This window comes from Gobius niger (genome assembly GCF_951799975.1).
Source record: "Gobius niger genome assembly, chromosome: 11".
Classification (NCBI taxonomy): domain Eukaryota; kingdom Metazoa; phylum Chordata; class Actinopteri; order Gobiiformes; family Gobiidae; genus Gobius; species Gobius niger.
Window position 1 is genome coordinate 26672339 of NC_136862.1, and position 18603 is coordinate 26690941.

At 41.4% G+C, this 18603-nt stretch overlaps 1 protein-coding gene across 1 annotated transcript in view; it reads left to right on the top strand.

Annotated features, from left to right (window-relative positions):
* Window positions 1–2907: 2907 nt before the first annotated feature.
* Window positions 2908–18603, top strand: part of LOC306970116 (polypeptide N-acetylgalactosaminyltransferase 10-like) — an 82547-nt gene continuing 66851 nt past the window's right edge. The window contains exon 1 of the mRNA XM_079565976.1: window positions 2908–3395. Coding sequence (XP_079422102.1) covers window positions 3234–3395 — 162 coding nt within the window. The 5' untranslated portion in view covers window positions 2908–3233. The remainder of the gene's footprint in view (window positions 3396–18603) is intronic.

The window sequence follows — 18603 nt, forward strand, 5'->3', positions numbered from 1 at the left end:
TAAAATTTGAAATAGTGCGTCAAATATAAACTAATCTGCATATAAACCATCTAGTCCTACTTACATTTTTTTATTGCTATATATTTTTATTCCATCTTTTATAGCATGTTAGCCTTTAGCTTCAAGACAAACTATCAATCCTTTATGATCAGAGGTGTCTCCTCTGAACTCGTTACATCAAGATTTGAACACACAGTAAATGATCATCTACCAGGAAACTCACTGTCCACCACGTAATCTTTAGAAAATATGATTATTATTCCAGCAGGTCTGAGCTAATTTCTATAGGAAAAGAATACAGACAGGAAGTACTGGCGCTCACAACTTCAGGTCAGAGGAACTAGCATAGCCATACTGTGCAACAAGCCTTGGAGGAAACGTTTGAGGGCCATTGTCCCAGCCTAGTGATAATACAGTTAAGTTAATTATATTGAGAGTTATGCACATAAGACATATTAACGGCAAAAAATGTAATAAAATGTTGCTCTCCTCAAGATGAGATTCAAAGTCTCAAAGGAGCCTTATGAAATATATTAAAAAATAAGTACAATAATGTCTTTGGAAGTCATAAAGTACCTTAATTCACTCCCTATTATTTTGCCTGTGCACTAAAAATCTGCAGCAGTCATTGTTTTCTCTCATTGATTTTTAGAGTGAGTGCATGTGGTTACAGGTTCAGCAGCAGGAGAGTGATGCAACCATGAAAGAACAGTCAATATGCAATTGAACTTCAACACAACCATCGGGTCTGTATAATGTTGTGTCCTTCCTTGTTAAAATTAATTTTCAGACCTCACAATCCTCACCTGTGCATAATTGTAGGCTCCTACTGTCCCTGTAGGCGAGCTCTGTAGACCTGGGGGTAATTGTAGTGCAGGTAACTTGTCCTAGAGGGGGTTCAGAAGTTCAGACTCATCACGTATAACAAGTAGATGACATGTCAGTGTTATACCATATTGTCACAACAGTAGAAGGTGCTCAACACCACAGTCTCTGACAGGGGACTGAAGTGTAAATGTACTTTGAGCTAGTTAGTAGTTAAGGTTGGCAGTGGCATTTCATTGTTCTGTGGAAAGGGCAAGCTATTTTCTTGTAAACGGATGGCGGGCAGAGACTGTTGGGCAGCACAGTGTCACAGCGGTTAGCTCTCCAGGGTTCAATCCTGGGCTGGGTGGGGCAAAGCATTCGTCATGTTCTCCCTGTGTTTGTGTAGGGTTATCCGGTAACCCCCACCACTAAAAACATGTACAATGGGATCATGCTTGAACCTGGATCGACATATGCATGCTGTTGCCCACTGCTCCTCAAGAAAGTACAGGTGCTCATCATGACACAGTGCCAGCCCAGGACTAACACCTGAACACTGTTTCGTTGCACGCTTGTACAATGACAATAAAGCACTTACTTATTTATAATTAGAATATCATGAAAAAGTGCATTTACTTGTGTTATTCAACTCAAACTGTGAAACTAATATATGATATAGACTCATTACATGCAAAGTGAGATATGTAGCCTTTATTGTTATCATTTTGATTATTATGGCTCAGCTTGTAAAACCCCCCAAATTAGAATGGACTGCACGCCATAATCATGAAAATTATAACAAACAAAGGCTTGACATATCACTTTGCATTGAATATGAGTCTATATCATATATTAGTTTCACAGTTTAAGTTGAATAACACAAGTAAATGCACTTTTTCATGATATTCTACATATATATGACGAGTAGCTACAATTATATGACGAGCAGCTACACTGATATACATTTACGGTGTGTTTGTAGTAGGCGGTTGTGGTCAGACCTTTGTGGGCAATCGCATCTCTCATCTAGTTTATTTTATTTATTCATTTATTTGAACAGGGACAGTGTGCAATATACATTAACCTCAAAAGGGAGCGATGCATTGTACCGGGTTGCAGCACTTGTGCTAATTCCCACCTGCAGTCCCTGAAAACAGACAAATTCATAAAAATACTAATACATGTGAGTGGTCAAAGGACATAGGTTATGCTGGGGGCCTGACTTTGTCCTCCCATCCTTCAATGCTGCTGAAGACATCTGTAGACACAGGCAGGAATGGCAAATTCTACACAAAAAGGTCCACATTGACCTTCTTCCTGTGAGGCAATTGAGCTAACCACTCAGCCACCACACCACTGTTGCATAGTAGCTCCAGCCCCAAACATGCACCCAGGGGCGGACTGGGACTGAAAAACAGCCCTGGACTCTGACCAGCCTGGCCCAAATAAGCGTAATTGTGACACTTCCACAAATACATATTTTAACCTCTTACCACCCGCTTAACAATAACGAGTGCATTTTCCCCAGTTCGGCTTTTTATTATTGTTTTTTTGACTGGTATCATCAGCAAAAAGAACTGGAAAGGTGGTCGTAGAAACAGAAGTAAAATCATTAATATAAATTATAAATAATAACGGTCCCAAAACTGAACCTTGTGGTACACCATACTCCACAGAATTCCTTTTAGATTCATGTTTTTTTATACTGGTCTTTACCCAAATCTAAAAGCTTCTCGACTGGAGATCAACAATGTAACGCCTCATTTGAAAGCTAAGACCAACAAAAGTGATGGAAACTTTTCGTCACGTCGCCACATTTTTGTCATATTTTTGTTGTTTTTTAAATTATTTTTTCTATCATTTTTTTTGTCTGTGTTTTTCTCATGTTTTTGTTGACTTTTCATCCTCTTTTTCTCGCTATTTTGATGCTTTTCTCTTTAGCTTTTAGATTTGGGTAAAGCTTGGCTGAGGCGGGACTGGTGGCCCTAGAGCCGGTGGCCCCTCTGTGCTCTTCCAGAATGGACATATGGCCAGTCCGCCCCTGCATGCACCTGTATGAACTCATGAAACAAATCCAACAATTCCAACTTCATCTGGTTTAGTCAACGTTCTTGCTTTTACCTATCTGGAAACATGACACAATTGAGCCAGTGAATGAAGTTCACAAGTCGACACCATTTACTAGTGTGCAGTAATGCCCCTCCTGACCCGCTGGGGCTGTAGCCGGCAGGTCGCTCCCCCTAGCGGCAGATAGCTCGCCTCTTGGCCGCGGCAGAGCGTCACAGCGCCAGCCTCTGTCTGTCCGTCCTCCCAGTCTGAGTGAAAGTTGTCCCCGCCTGGAAGTGCGCGTCTTCGGGATTAATAGCTCCGGTCTCCCCCCGCCGCTGTTAGCCTGGTTCTTCCCCCCCGGAGAGAGAGACGGCGCGATGAGGCGGAAGGAGAAGAGGCTGCTGCAGTTCGCGGGGCTGTTCATCGCAGCTTTGCTTTTCTTCCCAAACGTCGGACTATGGGCTTTGTACAGGGACCGAGTCTTCGATAACTCTCCGGAAAACACGGCGGACGGCGCGGGCGCCCTTCCCCCGGTCCAGGTGAGCGAATCGCGGCCACGCTTTTGACGTATGACACGCTGTTTCCCCCCGATGTTGTCGCCGCGCGTTTCGGGCAGCAAAAAAACGTGCCTCTGCTCGGTCCCCACGCGACGCTTTGAACATTCCTATGCAGCGTGTGCTTGTTTTTTTCCGCGTGTTTTCGGTAAATGACGTTAATGTGCGTGTTGACATAAACCAGGATGTGTCCACGTAGCTAGAACCAGCTGGGCCGGGGCTCGCGCGACTCTGAACGTGCGTCGGCTGCAGTCGTAAAGTTCTCGCTTGACTTCAGGAAGTTGTCAGGATGTGATAGCAAAGCAGCCCGTGTGGCGTTCGCCGGGGTCTGACAGGCTCCGGGGCAGCTCTCCGCCTCATCATCTCAACGTCTCCCCGGGTTTGAGGCAGAGGTGGGCGGTGTAATTCCCACGGGGGGCCACGCTGACAGACCACACGGCTGACAGAAAAGGACGTGACGCTGAATTATGCTAACCTGAATGTACTTGATCACGTGGGTCTGGGCGAGAGAGACGGGCTGAGGGAAGACCAAGGACTACTGTACATAATGTGGCGTCTTGTTTCTCTAATATTTTAATAAATGGCCTATGGTTTCACGTGTTAGAGTTGAAGATGGATAAACCAGTAAATTTGATTATGCTAATAAGGCGCATTCAAACGCCAGTCATGTGTTTTTGGTTTGCTTGGCCAAAGAGGCTGATGCTAGTTTTGTGTCTGAAGGGTTACAGTTAGGTTCTTTGCTGCTGATAGGAATGCTGCTGTTGTGTCCTTTGGCAAGACGCTTTGTCAAGTGAGCAGTGATCCGAAGCCACATGTCTGTCAGTCAGCCCCAGGGCACCTGTAAGCTCGGAGAGAATCAAGTATGGCAATTTGTCGAGCTTGTAAATTGTAACATAAATCTTAGACATTGATGTTAGTTAAGTGGCGCATTCCCAGCTGAAAGAGTCTGTCTATCTGTCTGTCTGTCTGTCTGTCTGTCTGTCTGTCTACAGCAGGGGTTGGCAAGTTTGCGGTTGTGAAGGGCCGATTTGAATCATTGCCAAAACACCAAGGGCCGAACCTCACCATTTTATCCTAAAGTAAATAACTTATTTTTCTGCAAATGCCACTGTTTTACATCAGTGGTTCTCAAGTGGTGCGGCTTCGGGACCCACCATCACCCCAGGATAACAAGCCGCGACCCAAATAAAATTGTAAAAAAACAGCCCAATGACGTTAATTTAGGCTCGCGACCAGAAAATGGTTCTGAAACCCACTTTCTGGTCCCAACCCACAAGTTGAGAATCATTGTTTTACATTATATGTATATGACCAAGTGGGGTGCTCTGCTAGGATATTTCACTATTTACCTTACTGAGTACCTTAAGGTATTTGATCTCATACTTGCATAATGATATTTCTCCAAATCATCTTTGGGGCCAGATGTTCTGTGTGGAGGGCCGGATTTGGCCCTCGGGCCTGACGTTGCCTGCCCCTGGTCTACAGTATCAATTTGATAGATGTGTTGATAATAATACACATACATTGTGGCGATGGCTCAGATGGTTGAGCGGGTCACCATAAAACCGAAAGGTTAGCGGTTCAAATCCCGGCTCACGCAGGCCCACACTGTTGTTGTGTCCTTGGACAAGACACTTCATCTTGCCTCCAATGTCTGCACCCACTGGTGTGAGAGTGTGAATGGGTGAGTGCTTCTTTAACGTTCAAGCACCTTGATTTCAGGGGTGGGAGTCTTAGCGATATATCGTTTACACCAGTGGTTCTCAACTTTTTGGAGCCGCGACCCCCGTTAAAACAGTTAAAGGGGTTCGTGACCCCCCGCCCGGGTCACACCGTGAGAAATTGAAACAATAGCCTACATAATTCTTAAAAAACAAAGAAAAATCCCCCAGAAAAATTCCAGAAATTACGAAAATATAATGGCACTCTGGTAAAATAGCACATACATTACATACATTATAATATACGCTAATAAAAATATGTATGTTTTATCTACATGATCTGGTGACCCCCCCCCCAAAATTGTCTCATGACCCCCTTGGGGTTTCCGACCCCCAGGTTGAGAACCACTGGTTTACACGATAATATTTGGCTATTTAGCCAAATTGTTGTTTGGACGATATGCTAAATTGGAATATCAAGTGTTTCATAAATTGTAGAATCCGATCCTCCAAACATGACGCAAGTGTAAAACTAAATAAATAACTTACACTGTCGCCTTTTTACAAATTCTATTTTAATGAGTTTAATACTGCAGGGGTTTGTACAACTGTATCTTTATCTTTCTTTACACAAATCACGGCGTTTCTGCAGCTACAGGATAGTAGGCTACGCAGTACTACCCATTGTGTTACATCCACAAAGTCTTGGCTGTGTTTTGTCGCTCCTTCTACAATCAACGTTCACATCACAGGCTGAAACAATAATCCAAAAACGTGAAGAGAAAGCCAGTGTAATGTAACTGACTGATGAAATAGCTCCTGGATGAAGTGGTGACTGCAGGTCCTGCTCCTGGCCTCTTCTCGCCCACTCCTCGACTTTGACTTGAACTAGTGCTGCGCTCTTTGCATCCTGTGTCCGAGTCTTATTCCTCCACTCCTGGATCCTTTTTGGCGATGACGCGCTCGTTCATGTGAAGAGCTTTTGTTGCTGCACGAACTTCAAGCAGTGTTGAAACGGGGGCAGAAGCTCAATAAATGAAACAATCCAAGCGTCATTTGTTATTTTCTTCCGAGCTTTGTTAAATTCTGTGTTTTATCAACGTTGCGTGGACTCAGAGGCCTCACAGCGACGGGTGGCTGTCTGCCCCGCCCACTCTCCTGACTACAGCTGAACGGAGGGGAGGGACGCACACATGCGCTGGTTCAGAAAAGGTGGAATAATAAAAGGCAATTGAAAATATCCATGATTAATGAAAAACAAATAGTTTACTGTAGCTCTATAGACTTGAACTCATTTCAGTATTTTTTGTCGTCAATGAATGCAATTGGATATTAAGGTAAATGCACAGCCATACGTACAAATATGCACTTTGACCTTTTTATGAGATGTTGACTGTAAAGTTTGTTTGTTTATGAGTCTAGATCTGGATCCCCTTCATATTGTAAGTTGTTCAACAGAATATTCCTTAAAGCCACACCGCGTAGAATTTAACCCAAGAAATAAAATTTAAATGCAAGCATTTATTTGATGACAGATATTTTCATCATTGAAAAAAACCTGATAAATGTACAAACAAACATTTATGAGGCTCGCCCCTCCTAAGATATGACTGTAAACTTTACTGGGAGTGGGTACGTCTCCTGCTCGTCTCCATGGAGATGTGACGAAAGGCTGTAGAATATGGGATTTAAACAGGTTAGTTTCTCATCCAAATCCATTCTTTTATTACACACTGCAGGAACAGCATTTTCTGTGTCATTAGGAGCATGTTTTGTTTTTCCGCAACAGTACAGTGCAAAATGTTACGCAGTGTGCCTTTAATGGAAGGCCACTGTTTCGGGCTATAATGTTCGTATCCTGATTCCTGGCATTTTATCTAGTATTTCCAACCGTGCATGTATTGTGGTTATGAATCAAACATTGTGTTGTGACAAAGCTGCTGATTGCTTTTAGTTCAATCTTTGTGGCATTGTTTGATTCGCGTCTACACAAACAATAGCATAATGGAGAATCAGCAAAAGTCGTGCGTCCGCTTCATGCCTGTGATGCCTCCATCTCATCTCCACGAAATGATCCATTCTTTGGCCAGTTTATGCTTTTAAATAGAGATTTGATATTTGAAAACGGCCGCTTTATGTTTCCTGAACGGTGCGTTGAGGCAGCGAGTGCAGGCAATCATTCCTATTGTGGTCTATTCACGGTATTCCTACATAGATGCAGCCGGAGGAGGGACAAAGGCTCTCACTGTGATTCAATGATCGAGAAAGTTGAATGGCCCTTTTTGAATGCGACGCTGTGAGACTTGAGGAGAAGAGAGAGGGGTCAGAAGGGGGGCTACTTATCCAACAAATAACTGTGGGAATTTTTTAGAAACACACAGGTTGGTCTCATTATGATAAGGACCTTCTCTGACGAAAATGGGAGGAAAAACGAACGCAAGAAAGTTAAAATCTTTGTGAAACTAGCATTTGTCATTTTCAGTGGTAGAGCACCAAATTGTTCATGACGATTTCCGCTCAAGTATTCACACTTTTGTTATTGTTAGGTACATACAATGAATGTGAATTTAAATTGGTGTAGTTTTAAATTGTATTTCGTGATAGAAATGAAAAGGAGAAGTAGTGTTCGATCCTAGCATATGCTGACTGTTAGCAAGCCAGCTAGTCCGGGAAACCTTTTGCCTTTCGCTAGCCTGTTCAATGTATTTCTCCTATAGCCGTTAGCATTAGCATTAGATCCAGATGTTTGCATTTGTCAACCCATCGACTACATTTAGGTTATATCAAAAGCCTAGTTTGAAATCTTGGATAAATATCGAGATTGAGATTTTACTTGAGATAAAAATTAGCATAGAAAAGTGGCTCTGAGCTAAATGCTAAATCATAAAGTTAAGTTTCTACGATTTGTGGGGTCAGATAGATACACATCAAATGGCCCCAAAATACTATTTTATTTGTTAATAATAGAAAAAAACTGAAATGATATAAATTAGGGGTGGGACTTGAACACGTTAATTTCGATTAATTAACTAGAAAGATTTTAACAAGTTAATTTTTTTAACGCAATTAATCGTTTATCTCAGTTTTGTTTTAAAAACATCCTGATGGGACAATAGTCGACGCTAATGTTAGCATCCAGCGTTCAGCCTCAAACAAACGCTCCAGCCAGCCCACTCTCAGCCAAAATAACCCTAACCCTTGTCAGTATAAGAAATGGCAATTGTTAAACACTTAAAGGAGCTGTTTTATGACCCTGTTGCTTTATTTTATTTTTTTACTTTTATATACATGTGGCAGTATTATCACTGTTAAGTTATATGAGTGATTAGAGTCCCTAAAACACTTGAAAGCTAAATAGCCTCTGTTACTTGAATAACTATACAGATTAACAATAATAAATACATTTGTTGTTGAACCCATGTTTTGATCTAATTATTGAATAATTTAGCTGCAAAAAATGGTTGTTTTTGGTTTTGGATTAAAATGTGATTAATTGCGATTCATTAATTGCAGACCTGTAATTAACTGTAATCGAGTCCCACCACTAATAGAAGAGCATGTAGCTACCTCGCTACACTTTTATATTGCGTCTAAATTAGGGATGGGCGATACCACATTTTTTGGAATCGATACTATACCAATACTTGTCGATACCGATACCGATACTGGTCATTTCATATGGGTGCATGTATTTCAATCAATATACATCTTTAAAACTAGTTATTTTATACAATTAACTGGTCAATTAAAATTATATTACTTTAACTGGTTAATTAAACAATACTAATATGAAATTGAATACATAAATACAATTTTAAGTTAATACTTAAATGACAAACAGAACCTAAAACAGAATGATATGCCTGGCTCAGAACCTCTGCTGTTGTGGACTGTTTTGGCTCAGAACAAAGAAATAAATCATCCTTTTGTGTTGATAATTGCTGCCCCGCCTTCTTTTAGAATATGCAAATTAGTATTGATACTTTTTGCCCAATATCGATACTTTAAAAATAGCCGTTTGGTATCGATATATCAATACTTTGGTATCGATCCGCCTATCCCTAGTCTAAATTCAAACCGATCCGGGGAGCTGTTTGCGAGCAGGAGTATGCATTTGTAGGAACAGGCTCAGATGGCTAATGGCGTGTCTGTGGTTCATATAGCATGAACCACTCAGAGCAGGGATTCAACCCTTAGACCTTCAGAGCTAAGGGTTAAATTCGGCTAGCACATATGTCAATTTGCTCACCAAATTTACATATTTTGCCAGCCGCATCACCAGTTTCTTCAGTACAGTATTAAACAAATCCCAGTGTTCAGCCCTATAATTTAACTCAATTAACCTTGGACCTGGAGTGGATCCTCCCACGGCCCTGGTGTTTTCCTGACTGTATCACAGCGCCACATGAGACGCGCGGCTCATTTGCACATTTCAGAAGTCGACTGCTCGGGTTAAACGCAGGTCAGGGCAGAGGAGAAGGGATGACTGCCGCATCAGGAGGCAACCTGCAAAAGTGACTCACAGTGGTTTGAAATCTAATTGGGCTTTTTAAAAAGGGGTTGGGGAGGAGTGCTATTTTTGGAACAAAGCTATTTTACATTTCGGATGCAAACTGCAGATTTGGTAATTCAGGTGATAATTAAACCCTACTGGAATTTCTTTTTTTTTTTTCAATGTGATAGCGCAGTGGTTCCCAATCTATCTCTCCCTGAAGAGTCCCTGAAACCACAGAACCAATTTATTTCACAAATAATAACAATCTTGAGCATATATTCACGCACCTGTACTCCATTCTCCATCATATAGCCAGACCAAGCTCCGAGATTGTTTTGTTTAACTCTTCTTACATTTACATTCTGGGGATGCACCAATATCACTTTTTCTAAAACCGATACGAGTATGAGTACTTTGATCGGAGTACTTGCTCATTCTGAATACTGATACAAGTATAGGGCAATTTTTTCAACATACTTTTATAAGTGTACACAGTTTCTTTTTTAACAGACTTTTGCGCATCAGATTGGATTGATGCTATTTTATTGTATTTATCTTTCATTCAATATGATTTTTTAATTTTGATTGCATACCATTTCATTATCTTTGTTTTCCAAGGCTTGTGATTTATTTCTTGGGTCTCACGTTGTTGATTTATAAAGGTGTTAAATGGAGATGATCAAGTCCACAGTTACATCAGAGACGCATCATGTCCAAAAGTTACTCACTGCCAGTGCTTATTCATGTCTTTTTAATTTAATAATAGTTTTGAGATTGTTGCTTATTATAACTACTACTACCACAACTAGATTGGCTTCTTTTAGCATTTGCAGGCTTACTGCAACTCCATGTGGATTTTCCCGTGTGTTTGTGTGTAGCAACTTAGCTAGTAGCATACAGCACTTTGATTATTTTTGCTACAGCCAAATTTCCCTCAATATGGACATCTCTTTATTTTGTGTTTTCAGAGTACTTTTTAGTTGCTTTTTAGTTTTCCATGTGCGTTTCGCATAGAAGCGGCTCAGAATTGCAAGACTCATTAGCTGCTAGTTAGCAACATTAGCCTGACTTCTTGTAAACACTGACACTGAAACTTTTAGCACTTTAGACTCTGATTTAAGGAGTTTAGTCTGTAGTAAAGTTAGCTCTATGTGGAATATTGTATTTCCAAATAAAGAATTCTCCAGTTTTGGTCTTTGAGCTGAGGCGCCGCACATCAAGTCGTATCGGTTTCGAGCCGATACCCGACACTGGTATCGGAAATGAAACGAAAGAGACTCTTGCGGCGTGTATTTACATGCGTAGTCACATGATCATCATCAGTTCAATGATTATTTACAACATTTAGCCAAACGCTTCATGATTTATTTACTCGTTGCTCTTTTTCATCTTCATGGACAATTAGGAAATTAGCCGCCCAACCAGCGCTGCGCTATCTCGGTTTAATGCGAGTTGTGAACTGTGTTAAGTTGGTAGGTCTTTATCTTGCATCATTGTCTAGACGCGCATTAGTCACTCGGATGAGTCAGGAGGAATCTTTTGTAGTGACTGTATTGCACTCTAGGAAATGTCTTTTGCAAAATACACTTTTCTTTGTTCTTTTTCATCTTCTCACACGATTCAGTGTTTACTCCAATCCCGTCCCCGGTGCTCAAAGCGGTTATCTACGATATCTTTTGATGCCAGCATGTAAAGCTCCTCTGTGTTTTATACCTTCACATGCCTTGTTCTGACCATGTGTTCAAGTTTTTTATTCCTCTTGCGGATGATTGATATTAGGGAGGGGACGATAATGAAGTCTGGGGCTGACGATTGTCTTGACCAAAATAATTGCAATTAACGACATCCTCACGATATTTGCTTATGGTTTACAAAATCCCTGAAACGGCAGAAATGATGGGGATCGGGCAATTATTAAATATTCCTCTTCATTCTCTGCTGTAAATGTCATATTTAGTTAGTATTTAAAGGCACACTGTGTAACATTTTGGACTATACTGTTGTCATCAATACAAAACATGCAGCTAATGAGCATCTGGACACAGAAAATGCTATCTCTGCAGTGGGTAATCAGAGAATGGATTTGGATGAGGATCTAATCTACTGAAATCTTAGATACTGGTAACTTCAGTCACATCTCCATGGAGACGTACCCATTCCTGGTAAAGTTACCGGCACTGGTTGTCTGATGGATTTAGCGATAATCACGATAAGCTAAAATGCGGCGATCGATTAATCGATTAGCGATATTATTGTTTACCGTCCTATCCCTAATTGATGTATCATTAACTCTATATTCAGTGTACATTTTAAACACACGCTAAGAGACATTTGAGAGAGCGGTCTATGAGGCAAGTTCCTTTTGTAAGGCGCACTCGAGGCAATTCAGAGTGCGACAAGAAGGCAGATCAAATCAATCATAACACATAAACAATCCCCCATTAACAATAAAAGCAAAGGGTGATTTCAGTTCACTATAAAAAGAACTGTTTTCATCGAATGTGAATGTGAGAGTGGAAGCCTGTCACACCCCTTCTGGAAGATGGAATATGAACTAGTAGAAACTCAACACGAGACTTTTTCAGTCCAGGTCCTGCCCAGTCCCGAGTGCCTCTCTTTGTCTGACCGCCCGAGGGATTCCCACAGATATTTTCAAACAAGGATTAATACAGGCCGCTTTTTGATGCCCCGCACCTGGAGACGAGCAAAGCGGGGCCCGCGGAGGCTCTGGCTATACGTCTTTTGCAGCAGAACTATGCACTACAGCAAAAGCCGCGCTATTGCTGTCTGCGACGTAATAAAGCGTGTGTTAGCCAGAAGTCTGCAAAACAAACAACAAACCACGCATTTACAATGTGAAGCGAGTTCATTTACAGAAGTTTCGCCGGCAACAACCACTACTTTCAGCACAAAATTATGTCCAGCTTCAACAAATGTCGCTTTAGGTCAATACGTTGAGAGGTATTTTGTTGTTTGCCAGATGTATCACGCTAAATAGCAGCATTTGCGATTTGCTAATTGCGACTCTTCAAAGCGCGATGTGATTTCGCCGTGATTAATCTCGCAGTCCTAGTTACAGAGCGGTGACTTTGGCGCGGTGGTCCACGGAGTATTGTTCTGTGAGCGGGAAGACCATGGCCACACTCGGATCGGCTGCGGCGCTGAGTTTAACTCCACATCCATCACTTGTGGAGCCTCGGACGCACCGTGCTTTTAGAGTGTGGGGAAGGTCAGGGAGCCGCAGTCCGCTCTAAATAATGAGAGCGGTAAACAAGGACATCTATGTGGAACATCGGGACACAGAGGGGAGATACTTGTGAGCACAGCCAGGTAAAACAAGCGCAGCGAACAAGAAACACCAACACCGAGCGAGATTATTGAGGTCACACGCGGCAACAACGCTAACAAAATGGGTTGTGCTGGGAGTTTGGCCAAGAAAGATAAGTGGACCGTGATTTATTATTTGAGGAGAAAGCATATCTGCAAGTTTACGTCTGAAATAGGACTAAACCATTATTAAAGCAGTTCTGCATGGACCAACCCACTGGAGGAAAGAAGCATAAATAAAATCTAAACAAAATCTTGAACTGCAGAGAAGGCACAATGAGTGCACCTGAATCAGTCCTCGGAGTAGAATAGAGGAACCAGTGTCTTCACAATTTTACACGGCAGGTGAAAACATACATTTTTCACCCACTGGTCAATGTCAGCTAGTTAGCTAGTTTGCTCGATTAACATCATAGTTTCAATGTCAGAGTAAAAAAGATAAGCCAAAACTCGTCCTTTGCGATGCTTGTTTTATGATGTTTTGTCCGCTACAGCGAGCCAGACATTTCCAGGTAATCACTACAGAATTGTGGTGCACCAGCCGGTTTCCCACGCATAATCATTCACAAATATTTACATATTTTGTACGTGCAACACAAAAAGCGATCGAGATGGTGCTGCAATCCAAATATGTTCATTTTCCTTCTTTGAGACATTAGCGGATATAAAAGACCGGAGAAATATACAGGCACAGGCGCAAACGTTACAAAAGTTTAGAGCCGTTTTCTCACAATGAGGTTTCCTTTACAACAGTATCTCCACTTTAGTAGCATAAACTCCCATAGACTGTAAAAAAATAAAACAATAGACAACATCTGCTCACTCCCCCCCGTTTACTAGAGATGCACCGATTCAGATTTTTTGCTACCGACACGATACTGGGGTTTGAATCTGCCGATATCCCATATATTTCTGATTCTCTGAAAGCCGCTAGCTTTAGCATGCTATTGCTAACTGCAGAATTTTGCGCGGCGATCAAAGATACTTTTGCGAAGGTTGAAACTAACTCTCTCCGGGTTCTTAGCTTTACAACGATATACAGCATGCCCATATTCACTTGGATTTAGGTGGTAAGAGTTGTGTTTCTAAGGTGTCGAGAGCCAAAACTAAAGTGCAATGCTTTCTAATGGAAAAGTAGCTTGTTTTGCCACCCCTAGATGGAGGTGCTGCAGCAATGCCGGGCAATGTTGGCTCTTAGCGTCGTGGTCATACAGCAGTGCAACCAGCGACCATTGCACTCCAAACTTCCCAGTCTTGTACTTAAAGGAGCTATTCCTGATTTTACTTATAGAAATGTCCTCCTTTTGTGTATTGTAAACTCAAACATTTGTGGGGAAATCAGCGTGCATCAAATTATGAAACATTTGTACCAATTTTATGAACTTTCAGGCTATTTGTCTAGCATTTTTGTGAAAGTGACCCTGAAGAGTGACCCTGCAAGGTGTGAAATGTGCCTGAACCTGTCCCTGTAAAGAATTTGGATGCTACAAATACAGTGGGGAAAAAAAGTATGTGGCCAAAATCCAATAGATTGTCTATGTGAAACTGACCAAATACTTTTTTTCCCCACTGTATATTAGGAAAGTTATGAATGAGTTGGGACCACAACTAACATTTTAATTTAGTGGCTTTCCCTTTCATTGTTTACAATCAAAAAATGAGGTAGGGCCTTTAATGGTGCCTTATGCAATTTTTATGCACCCCCCCAAAATAAAATTGATATTTGTGTGCAATTGACCTTTTAGTGATCCATGGTCACTGAGTGGTTAAGAGAGTGCCTTTACTTTTCATCACGGTGGCTCAGTGTTAATTTTGACAACACATTTTATTTTAGTTTTAGTCTTAGTCTTTTGACTAAAATGTAATTTAATTTTAGTCGAGATATAGTCGACTAAAATTGCATGTCAATTTAGTCGACTGAATTTAAGACTAATTTAATTGACTTTGCATTGATAATATTCATTATAATCATATTAAATCCAGGTCCTCGACTTCATGGAGCTGCTCCCACATGAATAAAGCTCAGAGCTGTTAATTTGGCAGTGAATTTGAATGATCTGAGGCTCTTTCAGACGGTCAATAAAGGTTTGGATGATTTTAGTCTCTCCTTTTCATTTTTATTTAGTCTTATTTTCGTCGACTAAAATACCTGGACATTTTAGTCTCATGAGGAATGTTTAATTTAGTTTTAGTCCAATTTTAGTCATCAAAAATATCACTAAAATTAAGACTCAATATTTTAGTCGACGAAATTAACACTGCGGTGGCTTCTTCAGGATCAGTTGTTTTGTATGTTTTCTGATGAGCAGTGAAATCCTTGTAGGAACTGTAAAAACACTTGCTCCCGGAGCATCAGAGGCAACTGTGATGGAAAATCAACTTTTCAACTTTTTCACATAGAAAGTAATGCACCTTTTACAATATTTTCAAGGTTGTTTTTTCGGAGTGGTATTTTCATATCTAATTCCTAGCCTAATTTAAAGCTTTAAACCACAAAAAAGCAAGGTGAAATTGACTTAAAAAAAAAAAAGGCTCCATCCATTTACATTTCGTGGCTGAAAATGTTGCAATTTTGACCATATTTCATGCATAAAAAGCCTCATATGAAAACAAAATGACTGAAAATGTGTTTCTCAACATTTTGTTTTCTCTACTCACGTGTTGCCTTGACTTAAACACTGCAGTCAACCATGTCACTCACTTTCATCTGCGAAATGTCAACACTCCCTCTACGTAAAATGCAGTGAAGTCCCCCTTCATCGCAGATTCCCGCGCTGTCCTCTGCCGGTCCGCTCCCACACCGGCTCGATGCAAATCCGATATTTTCCTGACCCCTGCGCCCTCTCTGCTCCCGAAGGTCCTCTAAACACTGCGCGTCAGACACCTGTCCTCTTTGAGGGGAAATAAACAGCCTGCATGACTTATTCATCTTTTTTTGTACACGCGGAGGAAAACAGCAGCTGGCGTGGGGATCGCAGCGCTGAAATATCACGATCTCTGGAAGCCTGGGCTTTTTTGAGGCAAATTGAAATGGCACTCGTCATTCAGTGTTTATTGGCCCCATCTGAAGTTTGATAAATTGTTGAAAAATCCACTCCGAATGTCGGTGCAATGCTAATCCAAAGCGACGAATGAGAAAAGGCGAGAGTAAACGTGAACTTAAAGATACCCATGAATAAATAATAAGAAATGCTACGTATATTTTAGCAGCTATTAGTGTCAAAAAAAAAAAACAAGGTCACGAAGCCGCTTTTCCCCCATAAGGCAGCAATGAAACGCCAGTTTTGCTCTCATAAATGTCTCAATCCCCCTCTGCTCTGAATATGTATGGAGCTGATGTAATTTGCCTAATTGCCGCCGCCTCGCCTCTGTTCTGTCTCTCTGGATGGATTTACCGCGGCGCCCACTGGAGTGTTTAAATTTAACGTCTTGTTTCGACGCTTTTTTTTCTTTTCTTTTTTTTGCTCCTACAGAAGGTGTGGGCCCCAAACAGCTCGTCCTCTCCCACACGATGTCAACAAAGGCAGAACAGCAGCTTTTCCACAGATCCAGGGGCTAAACTCGGTGTCAGAGCGGTTCATAGCAAAAGCACACAGAGAAGAGAGGGAAAAACTATCTTTCGCAACTGTTTGTTTGGCTCAGTTCCTAGAATTCAGCTCCGCTTACCTGTAAAGGAAAACAGAGAGTATTCACTTAAATTAAAATGCAACCTTCACCCCCACTCACAGTCTCCCTTTGGCTTTTCCAAGAGCCCTGAGGTCCCGGGTCCCTGAGGGGGGCGTGTGTACCGTGGTTGGAGAGCCACTCGAGGTATTGCAATTGGGATTTCGATGCTCGCGATTGATGTCAAATTTAAGATTCTATTCACTCTGCACGTTGGACGCCAAGGACGACGAGTGGAATCTGAGCTTGAACTTTGCGCTGCTGCTGTAATGAAACTGAGCAAGGTCGTCGTCCGTCGCGATTTGTTTTTCATTGTTTAGAGGAACGGCTAGAGAGAGTGCACACTTCCAATGCTTTGAAAAGAGCGTGTCAAATGAAATGTCAAATTACAGACGCCGTCCTTTGAGTAATGTTCAAGAACCGCGAGGCAGATAAGACTTGGATATTGGGAAGACGTTGTATCTCATTTCATTTGTGCTGTAAAATGTATATAAGCACTTTGAAATATTCCACGTGGTCATAATAATTGATTCACGGTAGGTTAGCATCCTTTTTTCTGCAGTTTCCTTTACAGCTCACGACTTACTTACATGGGCAATTCACTCAAGTATACCATTGTTTGTTCATTATGACTTTTTATCAGAGGTGGAAGAGTCGAATTACATGACGCAGTTTTTGGGACTTGAAACTTACTTGATCTTATTAGTTGGTGTCAACAATAAGCAGTGATTGAGGAGGTGAAGATTCGTAAACTTAGACTTTGCAGAGTGACAGCAGGACTAAAGGCTGTTTAGAATTTGGAGCAGGGGTGTCTCCCAAGCATACACGGGCTGAGGCATTTTAGGGGAACCCCTGACACAGAAACTGTCAGAATAAGGAAAAAACGCCTGACGTATGCGACTTGAGGTTTCCTGCCGACTCCAATAGATACAGACGGCATCTCTGGAATCGCCCATATTGTTAAGGGCGAAAACAATTTGGAGAAAAATCTAAACTTTCTGTAATTATTCCAAAACTACTTTAACAAATGCTGAATTATGAATATAGTTTTCTACTAAATAAAGATGCAAAGAAATGGAGAGGAGCAAAGTGGTTCAACATCCCATAAATACATAAATAACGGAGAATGCTAACGTGAGACCTCATGTTAACAACGTGCTAATGCTAAAGCTAGCTACGACCGTTGACAGTTCATCAATGTCTACGACTGCCATTTTTTCGCTTCTACTGAACAATTTGCTGTGAATAAACATCCATATGAACCTGATTTAGATTTTTATGTGATATGTTGATATTTCGCCACTCAATGGCTCAAAAAGGTTCTGTTTTTCCTCTTGGCGAAGCCACGCCCCCTTCTATGGCGCAATGCCGTCTGTATCTAAAGTGTGACTTGACTTGACCCCGTGACTAATCGACTTGGACTTACTTGCTACTTTACAGGAGATGTTTCAAACTAGGGAATCTATATAGAACCTTAGAGGAACTGATCTGCTACAAAAACCTCTGGCGCACAGTAATACTAAGTGTTTATCAGTTAAAGGCGTTGATCTATGGAACGGTTGATCTATTCAACTTAAGGGCTCCAAAACTATTAAAGCATTTAAGAAAATGTATAAGTTAAACATGATAGAGAAGTATTAGAACACTTGAATGAAGACCATTAGAAAAGAAGTTGATCGTGGATACATAACATAATTTCTGATTGTTGAAGTCTAAGTTGGTCTTTTAGTGACTTACTCCCACCTCTGCTTTTTATAATAAAGCATCGGTTTTTATGTAGCACTTTTCTGGACACTCAAAGACGCTTCACATTGCATTATTCATTCACTCCATACTTGGTGGTGGTAAGCTACTATTGTAGCCACAGCTGCCCTGGGGTAGACTGACGGAAGCGAGGCAACCAGTCTGCGCCATCGGCCCCTCTGACCACCACCAACCACTCACTCACTCACTACATTCGCTAGGCTTCCTGGTGTTACCAAACGGTCTCCCATCCAAGTACCGACCAGGCCCTTCCCTGCTTAGCTTCCAAGGTCTGACGGGATTG